This window comes from Phalacrocorax carbo, chromosome 2, assembly GCF_963921805.1.
Source record: "Phalacrocorax carbo chromosome 2, bPhaCar2.1, whole genome shotgun sequence".
Classification (NCBI taxonomy): Eukaryota; Metazoa; Chordata; class Aves; order Suliformes; family Phalacrocoracidae; genus Phalacrocorax; species Phalacrocorax carbo.
The window spans coordinates 151,783,976-151,801,684 of NC_087514.1; the positions used below are offsets into that span (position 1 = coordinate 151,783,976).

General features: G+C 41.7%; 1 protein-coding gene across 2 annotated transcripts in view; it reads right to left on the reverse strand.

The window, feature by feature from the left end:
• Window positions 1-8,676: 8,676 nt before the first annotated feature.
• KIF5B (kinesin family member 5B) overlaps window positions 8,677-17,709 on the reverse strand; it is a 36,589-nt gene continuing 27,556 nt past the window's right edge. The window contains exons 21-26 of one of the 2 annotated variants that reach the window (XM_064444923.1): window positions 16,688-16,748; window positions 16,497-16,568; window positions 16,216-16,320; window positions 15,477-15,693; window positions 13,531-13,663; window positions 8,677-11,219 (exon numbers count right to left, since the gene is read on the reverse strand). In XM_064444923.1, the coding sequence (XP_064300993.1) occupies window positions 11,213-11,219; window positions 13,531-13,663; window positions 15,477-15,693; window positions 16,216-16,320; window positions 16,497-16,568; window positions 16,688-16,748 (595 nt within the window). In that variant the 3' untranslated portion in view covers window positions 8,677-11,212. The other variant, XM_064444922.1, reaches the window with a different exon arrangement.

A 17,709-nucleotide genomic window follows, 5' to 3' on the forward strand; every position in this document is an offset into this window, starting at 1 on the left:
TGGGATGGATGGATATTTAACATAACCCAGGAAAGATGTTGGAAAAAAAAACCCCCAAACCCAAGCCACTCTGTTTTTTGAGCAGGATTTAAAGAGGCTGATCTACAGGGTTTGTTGGGTAGAAAGGGCATCTGCAGGGAGAGCCTCGTGCTGCATTGCTGGCGGGGCTGTGGTGAGGAGGAATGCACAGAAGTGGGGGTCAAATAGGTGACACTTAGAGCGGCAGAGCCCCCGGATAACTTGCCCTCCAGCGGCAAGCTTGATTTCAATAATAGTAATAAATATAGGTCCTTTGTGGGGTGCTGCCAAGAACCTCAGACCTGCCTGAGGCTGCGCACCCCAGCACGACCTCCCACACCAGGAGTGGGACTTGGGGAACACAGCGCCAGTTGGGGGAACACATCAAGGCCATTGGAGTGTTTTGCACTAATCCCCAACTGGGGAGCTGATGGGAACAGTTTCCAGCACCTACTTGGGGAGTGGTGGGGTCCCCAGGGAAGGAGCCTGCCCTTCGCCCTCTGTAGTTTTCTCAGGGCTGTGCTCCCCAGCACTTCCAAAGGGCTATTTTTTTCAGCTGCTGAAAAGATGATGTCAAGGGTTGAATCTGTAGAAATTTTTTAGAAATACCATTTATACCAGTATGTAGTTTCTTGCAGACCTGAAAAAGGCAGGCAGACACAGCTGGATCTGACTTTCTGCTCTGGCTGGAGGCTGAGGGCGGTTCTCTGCTTGCCTTGCTGGAAAGCCCTAAGGGAGAGCATGGGAGTCAACAGCATCCACCCAGTGCTTCATTTGACTGTCCCAGCATCACCGTTTTCAAGTGCTAGCAGGATGCTGCTATTAGGCAGGATGAAGAAATACTGCTCTGAATGGTCTCAGAGCCAAACATTGGAGATGGAAGCTGAGGGAAGAGCCATCCAGCAATGCAGGCCAAGTTACCGGCAGGTCCCCTGGCTCAGAGGTGACATACCTGAGAAAATCTCTGATAAGAACAACTCGATGGTGCCAACCTCACGGGGATCTTTAGGCATCAGAGTACACTTACAGGAAGTTATAATTTCAGTCTATATCATTTCACCTCTAACCCTTAGTCACACTTCAGGAGCACCTCTCGCCCCTGAGAGCTGGAGCAAGTCCTGTGGCTGTGGGCAGTGGTTGCGACCCCTGCCTGGCTGGGTAGTGGAGGGAGGGCTGCGAAGACATGCTCGGTGTGCCACTCCTCTAGGGTCCATGCCCTCAGCCTGCCTGTAATGCCTGCAGCCCAGCGGAGGACGGGAGCAACGTACACCCAGAAAAAAGGACTGTCGAGACACCATGTGCATCCATGTTATTCTCTTTCATGAGCTTCCACAGCAGATGTAGCTGTCAAAAGATTTTGTTCCTCTCCATTATTTACTGTTTCAAATTAGAAAATTCAGAATTAGTTACAGAAAAAAGAGTTAATAGCTGCTCACTTATTTAAATGATCTGCTCCCCCTTACTCCATTTTTTGTGGAGTTACGTTGACATTTGGAAAAAAAAAGTTCTGTTGCTATAGCTACCGAGATGAGCTTACAGCCATGAGATTATGATCAATAAAACATGCCAGATGTGGCTCCCAGAGCTTTCATTAGTGAAAAAAAACAAGTGTGATGAGAACCTTCAGAATAATTCTAGGGAACATGAATGAGATGCTTTTAAATAACTAATCTCATGAAAAGAAAAAAGCAACTAGCACCCGTAAGATTTTATCCCAAGCACTAACTGAAGCATTGCTCTCATTGAGAATACATGCAGCAAAATAGCCTTTCAGAAACATGCAGCACGAGCAGCTGAGCACAAGCTAAAGGGGAACCCTCTGTTCTAAGAGGCTGCTGCCGATCCTTCCCCTCCTGCAGAACTGCTGATGTGCAGAACAAAACCCTGGGGCAAGTTGTAATAATGAAGGCTGAATTCCCTGTCCTTGCAAAATCTCTCCTTCATTGCAAGTTGTCTCAATATCTCAGTATCTTGTTCCCTCTAGAGCATCCACCCATATGTAGTAAGAATTCAAAAGAAAGATGCATTCACTGGCGGGCCTAATGAAGGCCCACCAGCTATGCATCCAGCAGAGGGGACCAAAGCAGCAGAGGAGAACCAGAGGCCTCAGAGCCAGCAGCTCCCTTCCCAGCAGCATGGCAGCATGCTGAAGGGCTCGGGTCACCCTTCTTGGCTTCAATGGCCCTTAGAGTCTCTCTGTTGTGGGTTTCTGCTCTTGTTTGTTGGAGCTCCTTCATGCAGTGGTTTCCAGACACCTCTGGGTCTGGTTCTCTACAGTCTTGCCTTATCCTAGATTGCCACACTGACCAAAGAATATGACAAAGCCAGACTCCACCACTGCCAGACCGGCAGCCTGATTTCTACCAGCTTCATCAGCCAAGCATACTAAACAAGGATCCTCTTCTTCATCTCCATGAATACCTACTCTCCTGCACTCAGGCATGGATACATTTCTCCCCTGACAGCTCCAGCACAGGTTCTGCTTAGAGCTGGGTGAAAAGTAGAAGGAAGATTATTGTTAAAATTGACAGGTATTAATGCTTATTTTTATGTGCTTTGGCTCTTTTTTATGCACATTCTTTAATTTCCCAGTTCCCAGCTCATTTTCACCAGTGTGTCTCCAGGTTAATAAACTCACTCCATGCTACACAGATGCTTTGAGTCCAATTTGAACACTCTGCATCTCTGATTAGCCCATAACAGGCGAGGTGCTTGTTTGCTGCCATATTGTCATTGAGTTATCCCGTGCTGGAACTGGATGCCACTGTATGTCACCATGGGAATGAAACATTAATTTAATGCTATCTGCATTTATGAGAGAGCAAGCCCATTGTACAGGCTGCCAAGGGAAACTGACAGTCCTCTACAATAATTTCTCATCAGGAATGACTCTTCCTGCCTCTCTCGTGCTGCTCGTGTCTGTGGATCAATGGAGACAAGTCAGCTGTAAATGAGAGAAAAATACAAAAATGTCTCAAAGCTTCACTTATGAGTGGATTTGATAATGATTTACCCACTGCACACATCTGACTTTCTGCGTTTTATATTGTTATTTTGCAGTTCAAATAAAGATACCAAATTTTGTGACATTTCCGAGTACCTTCCTGCAAAAAAAAAAAATTGTTTAAATAAAAGTGGGAAATGCCTAGGAGAATATTCTGGTACTTATTCAGAATCATATTATGCAGCTTTTCACAATAGTTTAATATCAAGATTCAACTGTACGCAGCTCTGTGGGATGGAAGAGTTTTACAGTCTCTGCTTTACATGTCATGATATAGAAGGACACACACGGGAGCTGCTCCCAGTGCATTTCTTTGTGCTAGTTGAGTGCGTAGCACAAGTACAAATTCTGCAGGTTTTATTTAAGTGACTTTATAAAGGTGATGCATCAGGGGAGTCCGCAGCGACACCACACCTCAGGAAAGCCCCTAGGGTTTTCCCTCACGGGGAAACCTGCTTCAGGACGGGCTGGGAGCCAAGCGGCTGAGCAGCAGCCCTGCGGCGAAGGGCGTCGGGCTTCTGGGGAACACGAGGGTCTGCGTGAGCCAACGACAGGCGGAAACGGCGAACCGCGGCGCTGCGTGCGGCGGGCCGGGGCCGGCAGCCCGGGGCAGCCCCCGCTGCCGCGTACTCGGCGCTGAGCGGGCCGGAGACAGTTTTTCGGTTACCGGTGAAGTGTCCCCTCTGAAATCAGAGATGGGGAGGGGGTGTGTGGGATGGAAAGGTCCTGTACAAAATATAAACGCCTTTAAAGGAAGAAAAACACCTGGCGACTCGAAGAAAGCTGGTGAGCTGACAAGTCGGCGGCGCCGCGGCCCGCCTGCTGGCAAGTCCGTGTGGGAAAACGCAGCTTTTTGTGGGGCGAGGACACGGAAGCACAGGCGGGGAAGCAGCAACGCACAAGAGCCCCGGGCTCTCACACGCGAGCGGGGTTTTGCGGTGATGAAGTGAAAACCAACCGCCGCTGACGGAGGCGGGCCCGCCGCGCGCCGGGCCCCGCGCGCCCCTGGCGCCCCCTGGCGGGGCGCCCCGCCCCGCCGCAGCGTGCCGAGGGGCCCGGGGCCTGGCGGGCCGGCGGGGTGAGGGCGGAAAGGCGGCCCGGGGCAAGGCGGGCAGCAGGGGGTGGTGATCCGCCGCTTCAGCGACGGGATCCCTGGACCGGCGGAGCCCAGCGCACAAGGGCCGGCTCCCCCGGGACAGCCCCCTCCTTTCTCTCGCACAATCCGGGAGGTCTCGAGTTCATAAAGCACGCACAGAAGGGGTTTGCAAGGGGTAGGTTAGTGTTGGGTTGTTAGTATCTGGCTACGCGTAGCTGAAACTGCAACCCTAGCTGGGCAGTTTTACTACTCCAAGTAGTGACGTGACGAGCGCGGCTCGTACTTTCGCATCATCTTCTTGGCTCATTGGCAAAACAGTCCTTTCCTGAGCAGCTAGAAAGACATCAGCAATGACAGAGGAAGAACTCTATGTTTTTTTACCATAAGCTGAATTTCAGACCTAAAAAGTGCCACACACCAAACTCGAAACTATTACTCCACAGCCTGGCCTGCATTTCTTCCACTTGAGGAACTATGTTTCAGCTCCTCTCCTGCTACGTGGCACGCGGCCTCACAGAGGAGAAAACAGAGACCTGTAAAATCAGGAATACAAATTCCTTCCAGGACAAGCAGTCAGCTCCTTTCATCCTCCAGCACATGGACAAGTCACTCATGCCAGGGTCCCAAGGCAGGCAGGGGGAACACCTCCAGTCTCAAGGCGAAAGGTGGTGGGCACTGCGGCTGGCAGTGGCAGGACCAGGACTCCTATCTAACCTCTCATGAGCAAAGAGAGCTGCGCTGCCTCTGCAAAACAATCCACCAGTATGTGGAAACCAGACAAGGCACAGCTCTGAGAGCCCATATGAGAAGATAGCCTCTCCCAGAGGAGCTTCCCTCTTCCATCAGCAGCGTGAAGGGAGTCACCTTGCTGCAGTCCCCACTGCAGCCAGGACCTATAGCCCACAGAGGGTCACCAGGCTGCCGCATGCAGCTGACACGAAAAACAGCAAGGCCTCACAGAAAGCTGCGGCTGAAACGAGCTTTCCTGGGCAGCAGACTAAGATCTGTCATGGTTTCTGCTGAAGGGTATTTCTTGCAGTAAAAGAATTTAAAGAATCATTTACACCCACTCAGGAAAAGACCAGCACAAAATAGTCTGCAAATACCTACTTGTTAATAGGATGCTGAATGATCATGTAAAAACACCTGTGGTAGCAGCATCACACCCCCTGGGCTGATCAGAACAGATCTGTTGATGGAGGCGATAAGCAGGCAGGATTAACACAACGTTTACACCTTGCTGAGCTAATTTACTTTTTAAGACACTTTTGATGCTGCTGCTGACAGAAGCCAAATCAAGCATCCACTTGGAACAGCAAGTGACTTCACAGGTGTCTCCTATATGGTGGTATCAGCTGTGAAGTGTATTCGTCTCTGGTTGCAGGAGACAATTTGAGCTGACTTTCGGAACAGGACAGGGGCTCACACGTACTCGTTGCTCACAACATGTGCTGTGGAAGGACCTCTCCGACACACAGACCTGGGGGCACCTCCAAGCCATTTCCACACCCAGTTTTGTGGGTTTAGGAATGTGGAGAATGTGGGTTGTGCTGCCGTCCTTGCTGGAGGGACATTACACTTCCTTAGGTGTAGAAGACAGTTGATGAAACCATCAGCAATACCAGCATGCCTCCACTGCATAGAGCACAACAGACCCTATAGTGAGTATTCTACCGGAGTGTACACCTCAAAGGTATCTGGGGTGCAGATATGCCGCACCATGCTACATGACACCCTTTCATTTCCCCTTTATAGTCATTAGCCTCTTATTTTCCTTTTCAAAGGTAAATAGGCCAAATATGGTCTATTACAATAGTCTCATTTGCATGCATTTTTCTTCTTTTGCATTTTTCTTCTTCAGGTGACTCTTCCTCTCCTCCCTGTTACACTGGATAACCTAGCTGACTGATGCCCTCTGCACCTTCAACTTTTGTAATGAAACACTAAAAGGAGTTAGCAGCTCAAATCACTCTCCCAGCCCAGTCCCGCTTCATTTGTGATTCCCCTCAGCAAGCACTGGGTAAAGATAAAATGATGAACAGTCCAGTAGAGAGTTCAAGAAGATTCATCAGCTCAAAACTCCACAGGAAAAGAGTCTGATGTACCCATCAGTCTTCAATAATCACCTTCCAGATGTGTGTTCTGTGTCATTTAGCAAGGTTATGTTATGTACTTAAGTGACCCGAGACAGTTTTGCACATAGCACATGTTAAATGTAGTGGTGAATTTTGATACTTACTAAACTGATGTTACAACTTCGTGGTTCCTTCAAGAGGGAAGCCACCCCACGCCAGTCATCAGAACAAACTAATTCTTTAACATTTTGTGGGTTATCAGTGCAGGTAACTGCTGTTTTTCCTCGTCAGAGATGTAATAATATTTTTTCTTAATTTGAGAAGTAATTTCAGGTCATGCCATCGTGCATAAAAACTTCAGAGTGAAAGGAGATTAGCTTTCCTTTTTGAGCATCCCTTGTCTGCAATTAAAAGGGTTTGAGTTGGTCATCCCCTAGTAGAGACACAGATCCATTCAAATGTGAGCACTTCACTGGTGTGACTGAGCCATCTTCCATTAATAGGATACACTATGAAATATTTTATAGTATCAGATTAGCTCATTATTGAGCAGTTTTGCAAATGCAATTTCTCCCTCCTGAGATCTTTTACATCACTGTACCGGCAAACCTCCTTTATGCTTTTTTAAATATATATTTATATATGAAAGCTCTATAAATTTAGCTAAATCTTTTGTCTGAGAAAATTATCCAGGTGATTGCAGCCTCGTAACTAGATTGCTCCATAAAAAACATCAGTTCAATAGTACTTAGAAAAAGCAGAATCAACTGTTACAGATTACTAGGAAAGGAACGTGAGTCTTGAGAAAGAGAGAGAGGTCTACAGAAGTCCAGGTGGCACAGAGTGTTGGAAAGGGATTAATCCCTCTGAAACAAGAACAAGGGGGTCACCAAATCAGCAGAAGCCAAGTTCAAACAACGAGAGAGAGGTTCATGAAGGAAGTGGTAGCTCATGGGAATTCATTTCCAGCTGAAACCAAGACAGGTTTCCATGGATTCCAAACACTGCCCAAGCATGCAGATACAAGGATACCTTTGAGCATCACCACACAGACAACTCGCACCATACCCAGGAAAGCCCCTGAAGTGAGACTTCTCTCATCTAGAGAAGGCTATTAAAAGGAGTCATCATGTTTGACTGGTTTTCTGGGCAACCCATAAATCTGGCACCTCTGGAGGCAGGTTTAGCTTGATGAGCTCTTGGTCCGGACTGAACCAACCGTTTGTTCTGTCAGACTGGCAGAACAGAAGATCTCCATTTCACTTCCCTCCTTCACTGGCTAACCAGAAGTACATAAAGCACAAGTAGTTACAGCTCAAGCTGAAAATACAGTAGGCATCAGGTGCTACAGATGAATCGGTAGTTTTCAGAATCTGTGACCTGCAGGCTGAACCGCTGCAGTCAGTCATCCCATTGCTTCGTGCATCCCAAAACAGATAAAATGCAGACATCTTAAAGTCTAATTTTAAAGACTTAAGTTGCTCAGGAACTAAATCAAATGCACATCATGTGCCAAGACCCTTGATCAGCTTCTATGCTGTTTCATTTCAAAGTTTCATTTTAAAGAACAATTGTGGAATGCAAGTGCGTCTCTGGTTCCTTGATTACCAGTGGGCCTGAATTAAGGCAATTTCCTCTAGTTCTTAAATTTCCTTCTGCTCAAGGAAAGAAGAAAGTATAGTTGTCACTAACCTGGCTTCAACTTACTCTAGAATGCAACCATTTAAAAAAATAATAAAAAAACTCCTTGATGAACAGGATGTAGCAATAACTCCCGATGACAGCTAAGAAATAACTGCATGTAGGCATAGCTTAAGGAGAGGGGGGTTGGGTTTGTTTTTCAGGTCAGTTTTCAAAAAGCAGCTGAACACTGTAACAGAGATCAGTGCACTGGAAACACCACAGCTGCTCTGAGCAAAAAGAAAAAGGCAATCTCTCCTTTGAGAGAAAGAACACTCACATCTACACCCTACACCAAGGGAGAATTCTTTCAAGTATGTCACTTATTGTATCCAAGACAGGGTAGAAGTTGGTGTTTACAAACAAAACATACACAACCAAGAGAAGCCATAAAACTGGATATTAAGTTGGCATATTTATGAACTACACAAGAGTATATGCCTTTAGGAGAGGTCAAAGTAATCCCACATTGAAGGGACTCAAGTTCTCATATATCATAGCTGTCATAAATTTCTGAACATTTCCACGTGCATCAACTGTTGGGGGTTTTTTTTTGTTGTTTTGATTGGTTTGGAAGTTTTTTGTTTTAGTGTGGTTTTTTTCCATCATGAACAGTCTTTTGAAGACTAAGACTTAAATATTAATTTGTGTGTGGGATAGCTTACTTGTATTAACAAGCACTGGAATAAGAGGTTAGAGACATTGCAATTTACAGAGATTACTGGTCACGAAACCTCTCAAGTGAAAAAAATATATGGAGACAATTTAAGAAACAGGTGTAGAGACTGAATAAATGCACAAAGTTCAAAGATTTTTCTTCTCTTTATTTAAACACAAATACATTTACAGCATGCAGGTAAGTTAAAACTATATGGCGTCTTCCCCAAACCAAATGTTTTAATGCATCTTAAGTGTACGGAAGTTAAATCATATTCCACAGGTAGACTTGTCCTCTCATGTCAAATTTAGAGTTACACACAACAGTGAGTCAGCATTTAAATTATGTAAATAATTTAGTTGTTCACCAGAAATAAATATTATTTCACCAAGTTCCTATCCTAAACCATCTTTTAAAAAATATGATCTAGAGGAACATAAAAATAAGAACCATTCAAAGACTGCAAGTTGAAACAGCAGTGTTGAACATTCCCCATATAGACTGAGTATTTTCATTTACAAAAAACAGTAACTGTCCTGTCTGGCTGACCTACGACAGCCAAACCAGAAAACAAAAAGGTTGGGGTTTGTGTTTTGTTTTTTTTTTTTTTTTTTCTTTTTTACATTTTAAGAGGCAGCTCTTGGTAAACTTCATAAAAGGTTTAAAATTAAAAAAAGTTTAAATATAAAAAGGCGACGTACACTGAGCTACAGGCTAGTTACCATTTAATTTATGTTCTTTTAAACATAGCAGTTTTCAGCACCAAAACCCATGATAATTCCCTACAGGAATGAAACCCCCATTCACAGGCATGAGAAAAAAATCCTGCTTCATTTGAATGTACTTTAAAGAAAGGGTGGGGTTTTTTTGTTTTTATGATTGCATATTAACAAATGAAGGTCTGAAAACCTGTAGTTAACACTGAGAAAGTTAACAGACAGTGCTGTTTCTATTATGAGAAAGTTCATTCAAAATAGCGCTGTTTTATTTTTCTCTCCTCAGTGTGCTGCCTTTAATCGTGCTCTAAAACAACTGCAAGTTTGGAGTGTTTGGCAGCCTCAATGAACAAAACAGTTTTAAAGGCTGAAAACTCCAAATAGTGAGATTTGACTGATACACTCAACCTTTAAACATCAAACTATTAAAAATTCAGACTACTGCAGATGTAGAAAAAAGTGGTTCAAGGTCTAAAATCTGACTATACACCATCCTAATATAAATATTTTGCCTATTTATAATATAAAAGTTGAAAGTGATTTGCTGTCTGAACAGTCGTAGAGTCTCCACTGTTTCCACAATAACTGAGGAATACCCAGCAAAAAATTCAAGCCAGCACACAAAGTGGTACCAAGCTAACTGAATTCTTTCAGTAATAATAAGGTCCTTCTTTCCCAAAGACCTGGTAACTGATTTCTATCCAGAAGGTGGCTGTTCTAAAAATTATAGTGGCTAAACCCTATAAGTTAAGCAAGTTATACTATAAAATTTTAAAACCCAGATTCAGCTCAGTGGGAGTACTGGAGCTCAAAAACAAAACCAAAAAACCCGTTTCATTTTGTTAGCCACTTTACAGGACTTTATTGCAAAGAGAAGAAAAATATTCAAGACTACTACTTTGGACATTTCTTATACCTACTTACAAACAGATTACAAATACAATTCAGGGTAGCACTTTTTTTTTTTTTAAACATGTCTCTGGGATTTCCAGCTACATTGGTTTTAAAAAGGTGTGTCCTTTATTAGTGTATCTGAATTCATTGGCCAGTTGCTGAATTTTTTTTTAATTGAAAGTTAAACATTTAGCCAGAAATTCCAGTACTGCATATGTAGTGGAATATCAAGTTACATTTTAGATTGTGCTCATTTCACTATTATAAAGTAGCAAAAGTGAGCTGTCACAGATACAGACAAATGGATAGACAGGCTCATCAGAATGAAGCAGAATGTTTTCACTCCACCAGACTGTACTGTGTGTAGAATCAAGAACAGGACAGATGGGATAATCCATTGCCAAAGTCTTTTCTGTAAACTTAGGTTTACTCTTATTACTGTACAATATTTAATTCTAAATTACCCGATAAACGGGCATTTAATCAGATAACAAACAGCCTTGTTCATATTGAACTCGAGTTCTGTGGCATAGCAATCGCAGTGCCTTATGGCAGTTGTCATAAGCACACTTCAGTATTCTTACACTGTACAAATAAATTTAGTTGCAATGCTCTCTGTGGCATTCCAGAAGAAAACTGCAATGTAGAGTGCTGTTCTAATTCAGTGGGACATAGTGTTATGTGAAGTGATAAAAATGAAAGTCTACTTGAACACTGTTGCACATTCCCTAAGACAATAAGATGTACACAAATTAAGCCAGGAAATTTGAACTAAGATTTTTTTTCAACGTACATTCAGCTTGGCACAGTGCAGGCTAAATTTAAGACATGAAAGACAAACTGTGTAATGAGCAGAGCTGAGCTACACTTTAAGTAACATGTCATTTTTCAAGACGCCAAAATTGCACTCTAGTTTTTTTTGGGAATCAGTTAGCAGAATTTGTAGAAGGGGGAAGAGCTGTACAGGCCAGGTATAATTTATACATTTTTCAAAAAATAATCCTACAGTCCCCAAAGGGAGAGATTATTGTCATGGAATGACTCCCTCTACACGATATCCAATCCTCCTTTTCAGCAGCTGCAAATGAGGAAAAAAAAGGGTTAAGTGCTTATACCTCAAAACCAAAAAAAGCCAAGTTATTTACATTTACATCGACCATATTCACTATTTACATAGCCTTTAAGAGCCCAATTCTTAGACCACTCAGGTAAGTGCTAATAAAACATCTGCTTTAGAATAAGAAATTACACAATGCAAAGCATTTAAGCAATGCTGACTGTTACGAACAAATTTACAGCATGATAAACTGAATGGGTATCCGCTCTTGATTGCCTTAATGGAGTAAACATTACAAACACAAACTAATTATAGCCCAGCTCCATTTCCCATGACTGTTGCTACTTTTCTAGACCAGTGAGAACTGTCTAGATACCACCTACCAGCTGATGCAAAGTTTTGCTTTGTTGTTTTGGGAAGATGAAACGGGAATGAAGCGATCATTTGGCACTAATCATCCTAACAATGTTTGATTTGCACATGGAAATAACAATTTACCATCTGTATTTCTTTAATGTTTCCACAATAATTGTTAAATGGTGGTCTCCAAATGTAAAACAGTACGTCATGTTCCTACCATACCAGACACGTAACAGAGATTACTACAGAGAAAAATGATACTGGCTACCTCAGTATTCACAAGCTCAGAACAAATTAATATTAAATAGTAAAATAAAGTTCCAGAAAGTTTTGTTCCTTTACCTCCATAAGGGACAGGTTCTTCCAAAAACAAGATAGGAAAGTTGGAGTAAGTTACAACCACTCTCCTGCCTAAGTGATAAACTCTGCTTGGTTCTACAGCAACAGACAACATGCTGACATTAGAAGTATTATATGAAATCCTTACAACCGCTTAAGGGATTCTGTGAGCATTTACATGGGAGTTTTCTGGTTTGTTTGTTAAAAAGGGGTTCTAGCCAATAATTAGCTCTTTTCCACTCCTTCATGATTTATCTACAAACAGTCCAGAAGTGAAAGTGCTACATCTATTTAAATTCCCTGGGGACCACCAGTGAAAGCTCTGCTCCAAAGCAAAATACAAGCTCAAAGTTTAGTTAGTTATTGCTGATTACATCAACTATTATAAGTACTCTTGAAGAAGTATGAGACTAAATAGGGTCTCTTCAGTTTGAATTCTAGGCAACATCAGAGCATGTGCAAACTCTTGCTAAATAAATGGGGTCAATCATACCTTGAAATGTCTCTACATTGGACATCTGAGATAGCTGCTTGGATTACAAAGGCAATCTATATGAAGATTAATTTCACCATATCAACATAATCAAGAATCCATTAATTGCCAGCTCCCTGGTCATTCAAGGTAAGTGTTATTCAAGGTTAAAGTACATATCACTTCAACTTCTTATTTACCAAGAGACACTACTGAACACAACCAGGTACCCTAAGTAGTACTACAGTCTGATTTCCTCTAAATTGGAGAGAAAGCTTTGAAAAGTCAGTCAGCTAATAAAAAGAAACAAACGGAAACAAGGTCAACGTCAGCTGCTCTGGAGCCCTTCAAAAGAGAAGCACCACACAGTAATTTTAGGAGTACTTTCAAACTGAATATGTAGATAACCTCAACTAAGGGAACACCTAGAAGACATTTATATGAATACTCAAAAGTGAAGATGATGACAGAGAAGGCAGCAAAGCATTACTGTTAGGCAACCAACAGACCAACTACAGAGCAGATATTAATTACCAAGAGACATGATTCTGTGAGCAACTTAACATACATATTACGTACCAGACTATGTATAATTCCTTAGGAGATTAGAGACATTTTTAAATAAGTGCACATAGTAATTACTGTAACTGTATTTTAAATAGGCTAACATTTTAAATTTACCAGATGAAGCCATGACTTTTTCTGTTAAATACTTCCAAATTACTTACACATGAAGCAGTGTGCAATTGTAGTAAGAACAGAAAATAAACAACACCTAAGAAAAGGGTAATTTTTTATTTCATCACTAATGTTTTCTGAAGAAAACCATATTTTAAAAGGTACTAGCAAGCCAAAGGAATTGGCAGTTTCCACTCCTTTCTCAAACAGTAGCTATTGGCTGTGATTGGTAACTATCTCCAACTGACTGTCTTCACATTTTGCTCTCCAGCAGAACACCTCCAGAACTACCATTTTACAACAAATACCAGTTTTATAACAAAAGCAGCTGCAGCATTAGTCAGATGTACATGTATACTGTTGCTCTAATGATAAAATTCTGTAACAAAAAGAAGTGATTTTATGCCACCGAATGAACTGTAATAAAACTAGTACGAAGTGGTTTAATCACACATTTAAAAAAATCCCGCAAGACCAACTTACACTTTGTCTTGCCGTCCTCCACCTCCACGCAGTGCAACTGGTTGGCTGTTTTGAGTGAACGCACCTCCACCACGAATTGCACTTGGATGAGTTGGAGAAGCTGCTGGATGCTGGCCAGGACGGATAGGTTTAGCTGCATGAGAAGAAACATGACTTACAAATATATACACCACAATTTTACCTTTGATTATTCAAATGTACTAATGCTTTATTTTACAGTATCCCAAATATAATAATAAAAATTGAATGCACTTTGAATAAGAAAACAAGTTTAGGAGATGGTATTCTGAGACCATAACACATTAGTATCAACTCTAACAAGCCCTGAAAAATAGGTAAGGTTTTGTTTTTATTATCCCTATTGGAATTCAAGCTAGCAAAGCTTTTGATAATTATCTTCACATGTATTATCTGCCCCACCTGATGTATTTCCTTGTAAGAGTCCTATTTCTTGGCAAGAAGAACTCAAAGACACATCACTAGACAAATTTTCATGAGGGTTATGTTCCTGTAAGGAATCATTATACCCTGCTGGATTTCCCACATCTACTTGATTGATAAGCCACTAGTTACTCTGCTCTGCAGGTGGTTCTGTGCACTGATTACTCCACAGGTAACACTGCTACATCAACTTCTTACCACCATATAAAAGTTAAACTTGCTCTATTTCTGAATTCAAAACCAGTAATTTTGGCAGGTAACTCACAAGCTTTAATAAACAAGCTATGTTTTCAATCAGTTTTGCACTAGCTCTTAACAGGACACGCACAACAGTATGACTTTACAAAATTCTGTAATATTGAATGGAAGCATTTCAAGTTTCAGCAGGTAAGAGTGGATATAAAGTACCTACACATTGCAACTGCAGAGAAGCACTTGTCAACTTTTGCCTTATAGGAAGCTGACCTCCCGTAAGACATGCCTAGTTCAACTAGACATTTAAGCACAAGGGGCTTTATACTTGTGCTAAGTTTGCTACAGAATTCTATTGTCTTGTCTTAAGTGATCTCCAAGACAGGAAAGCACCTGTCTTCAAGCCACCACTTGACGCAACCAAGAAAAAAAAATTTTAACTTCTGCAACAACTCTCTGCAGACCCACAGAATATGCGCAAAGTTTAACTGAAACACTCAGTTGCGTTAGCATTTAAGAGAAGTGTATTGATTACTGAAGTCTTGACACAGGACAACAAAATGGCTGGAGCACACAGCTACTTCTACAACAATAATGAAATAGGCATAGTTAAGTCAGGTCACACACCCTCTTGGCCCTCAGCACTTTACAGCATAATGGCAGGTGGAGGACCAAGAGAATATGACCGTGTTTCTACTACCACAGAGTAAGGAACACTACTAGCTATAGTGATTTCTGGTTTTTCCATCCTTTTGCCCTAGGGAAGGCTATGGAATACTGCATGTTTTGGAACAAAAAAACCAAAAAGGCAATAAAGGATCTTAGAATGTTAGTTGTAGGTTTCTGTCTGCCCCTCTCGCACAAGATCGAGACACAGCAAGACAATTTTGTTGTTGCTGTTTAAGGTGATGGCTTAATCTCTCTCCTTACTTTGGAATACTTACTTAGTCTTAGAAACTCTTATGCAATCATGTCAAAGACTTAAAGCTCACAACTTAGTGTACTGTTTTGTTCTAGGAAATGGAACACACATTCAGGCTAGAATTCTAGGTTGGTGAGCCTTTCCCGGCATGCACAAAAATCCAGCTATGAGGAAGAGACCCATTTAGAAACAAGTAACGCGCACCCACCCCAGCCAACCATACACCACCACTCACACAGTCTATTAACCAAAATATAACTCACGATAGAAAATACACCGTATTCACGCATGCAGTTCCAACTGGGGTTGAAAGGTGCATACATGCACAGAGATTAAAAAAGTAAATCAGAAGACAGACAAAGCTTTATGGGGCAAGGAATTCTTTACTAACCAATTTGCGCAGAATGTCCTCTCCTGGCCATATTCTTGGATCTTACAGCTTCCTTTATACGATCTACTTCTTGCTGATACCGTTTGCGATCACGAGAAGCATTCTCTTTGGCTTCCTTCAGTGCAGACTCCAAAGCTTTAACTCTTTCAGCTGTAGCTCTAAGTCGCTTCTCCAGTTTAGGAAGTTCACAGCGAAGATCTGCATTATCACGTACCAGCTACAAAAACGGAATTGATTATTTTCTTGGTATTTCTCTTCATGGGGAGAGCCAACCAAACACCCCCCTGCCCCTGAACAGGCAAAGCAGTAGGGCTACTATATTACCTTTGCTTAAGCTTTTATTAAATCTAATAGTTCCATCAGTAAGATTGCCATTTGAAAATCAGTTACTGTGGAAGAAATACTACCCAACATAGGCACTTAAAGTCTACATTCTTTTCCAGTCAAAGAGAGACAGGCAAGCATCCCCCAGACTGATATACTAGCTCTAAACACTAACTTGGATGTTCTTCAGTTTAAATGCAGATGTTACATACCCACATGCACTTAAAATAGCTCTTCATTTAGTTTATAGGAAAACTTTAGTCTATTGTTTTATATCAAGAGATACACTCAAGATGTAGAAGTATTTAATTATAGATCAGCTACTTTATGACCAATATGCATTCGGTCACTTGTATAATAATGCATCTTAAGTAGTTTGCTTTTAATTAGAACTTGAAATTAAGCCTCTTTGTACCTGCTTATGAACCTTGGTAAGCTGTTCAAGATTATTCTCAAGGAAGGAAATCTTCTGTTTTTGTGCAGCACTGCCTCCTGTATCATCTGAGTCAATCTCGGCACTCTGCAGTAACAAAGGCATGAGGAGGGAAAGAGGAAGCTGAGTACAAATCTGAACTTGCATATTAAGACCAAGCCAGAAAATTTATACCACATAAAGATCAATTGCTAGTTTAGTTCTAAACTGAGATTTACGCAGCATTCTCAGAAACACCAAGTTTCACTATAGCACCACATTACCTTTTTCACTCTAGTAGCCAGGTCTTGAACAAACAGCTTCCGGAGATTGTGAAGAGTCTGAAGCTCTTTTGCCTACAGTTAAGGACAAGGAATTAAAAACTAAAGAAAATTTAGGAAAAAACACCAACTCTGAAGAAGGGAGGGGAAGCAAGTATTGACATTTGCTTTGGAACGTATTCTGACTATCTTACCACAGTCTCTTCCAAACCCTTTAAATCTTGCCTCGCTTGTTCCCGTCTGTCCTGCATAACCCTAAAAGAGAACAAACTCATCCTGAAGCATATGAGCAAAATTGGAAGTGTTACTGTTTTAGGAGACTAGAGTGATAAACACTATATGGTACAAATGAAAAATATTTCTCACTTGAAGTCCTCAGTTAAGGATGTAACCAAAGGTGACACCACACTCAGCAATCCATATATGGTTGGGTGGTAGTGGGGGAGTTGCAGCGGGAAAAGAGGGAACTACTTTTAATATTGAAGGAATCCAGATAAATACATTCAGATGCATAGATCTTAAGTTTCTAGAATGGAATCATAGAATTGTTTAGGATGGGAAAGACCTTTAAGATCGTCAAGTCCAACCGTTAACCTAGGTCCACCACTAAACCATGTCCCTAAAGAAAGGCTCTCAGTCAGGTTCAGGATGAATACTTGGGAAAATCTTATCCTATGAATGTTCTTAGCTCTGACTAGCTGAGGTGACAAGTACACATGACAGATTAAGGATTTTTTCTTTGTTTTTTTTCTACCACCTCACCCCCAATACGTTTGTCAAAGCTAGCATCATAAACAACAACTTCAGTTTACAGGAATATAACCTAGTAATTATCACTTTACAGAGCTTGTGTCTTTCTATTTAATGTTAAAGCATTTACTGCACTGCTAATATTATTTCTCTCAGAATTATAAGGCAATGCAACTACTATGACGACATGATACAGGAAACGGACTTGGACTTTTCTTTTTATGACTTGAGGTTGGAATAGGAAAGCCAGGGACTGCTTGAAAATGAAGTGTTCCTATTAAGTAGCCAAAAAGTTTCTTTTCCTCTTGAAATTGCTTCTCACTTGGCCAGTTCCACTACTAGTTCACAGCTAAATGATTAAACATTTGAGGTAATACAATATTTTAAAGAATATCTCAGCATCCTATCCATTTTCCAGACCTCACTGGAAAACTACTTCTAGACATCTTATACAACTCTAAGCAAT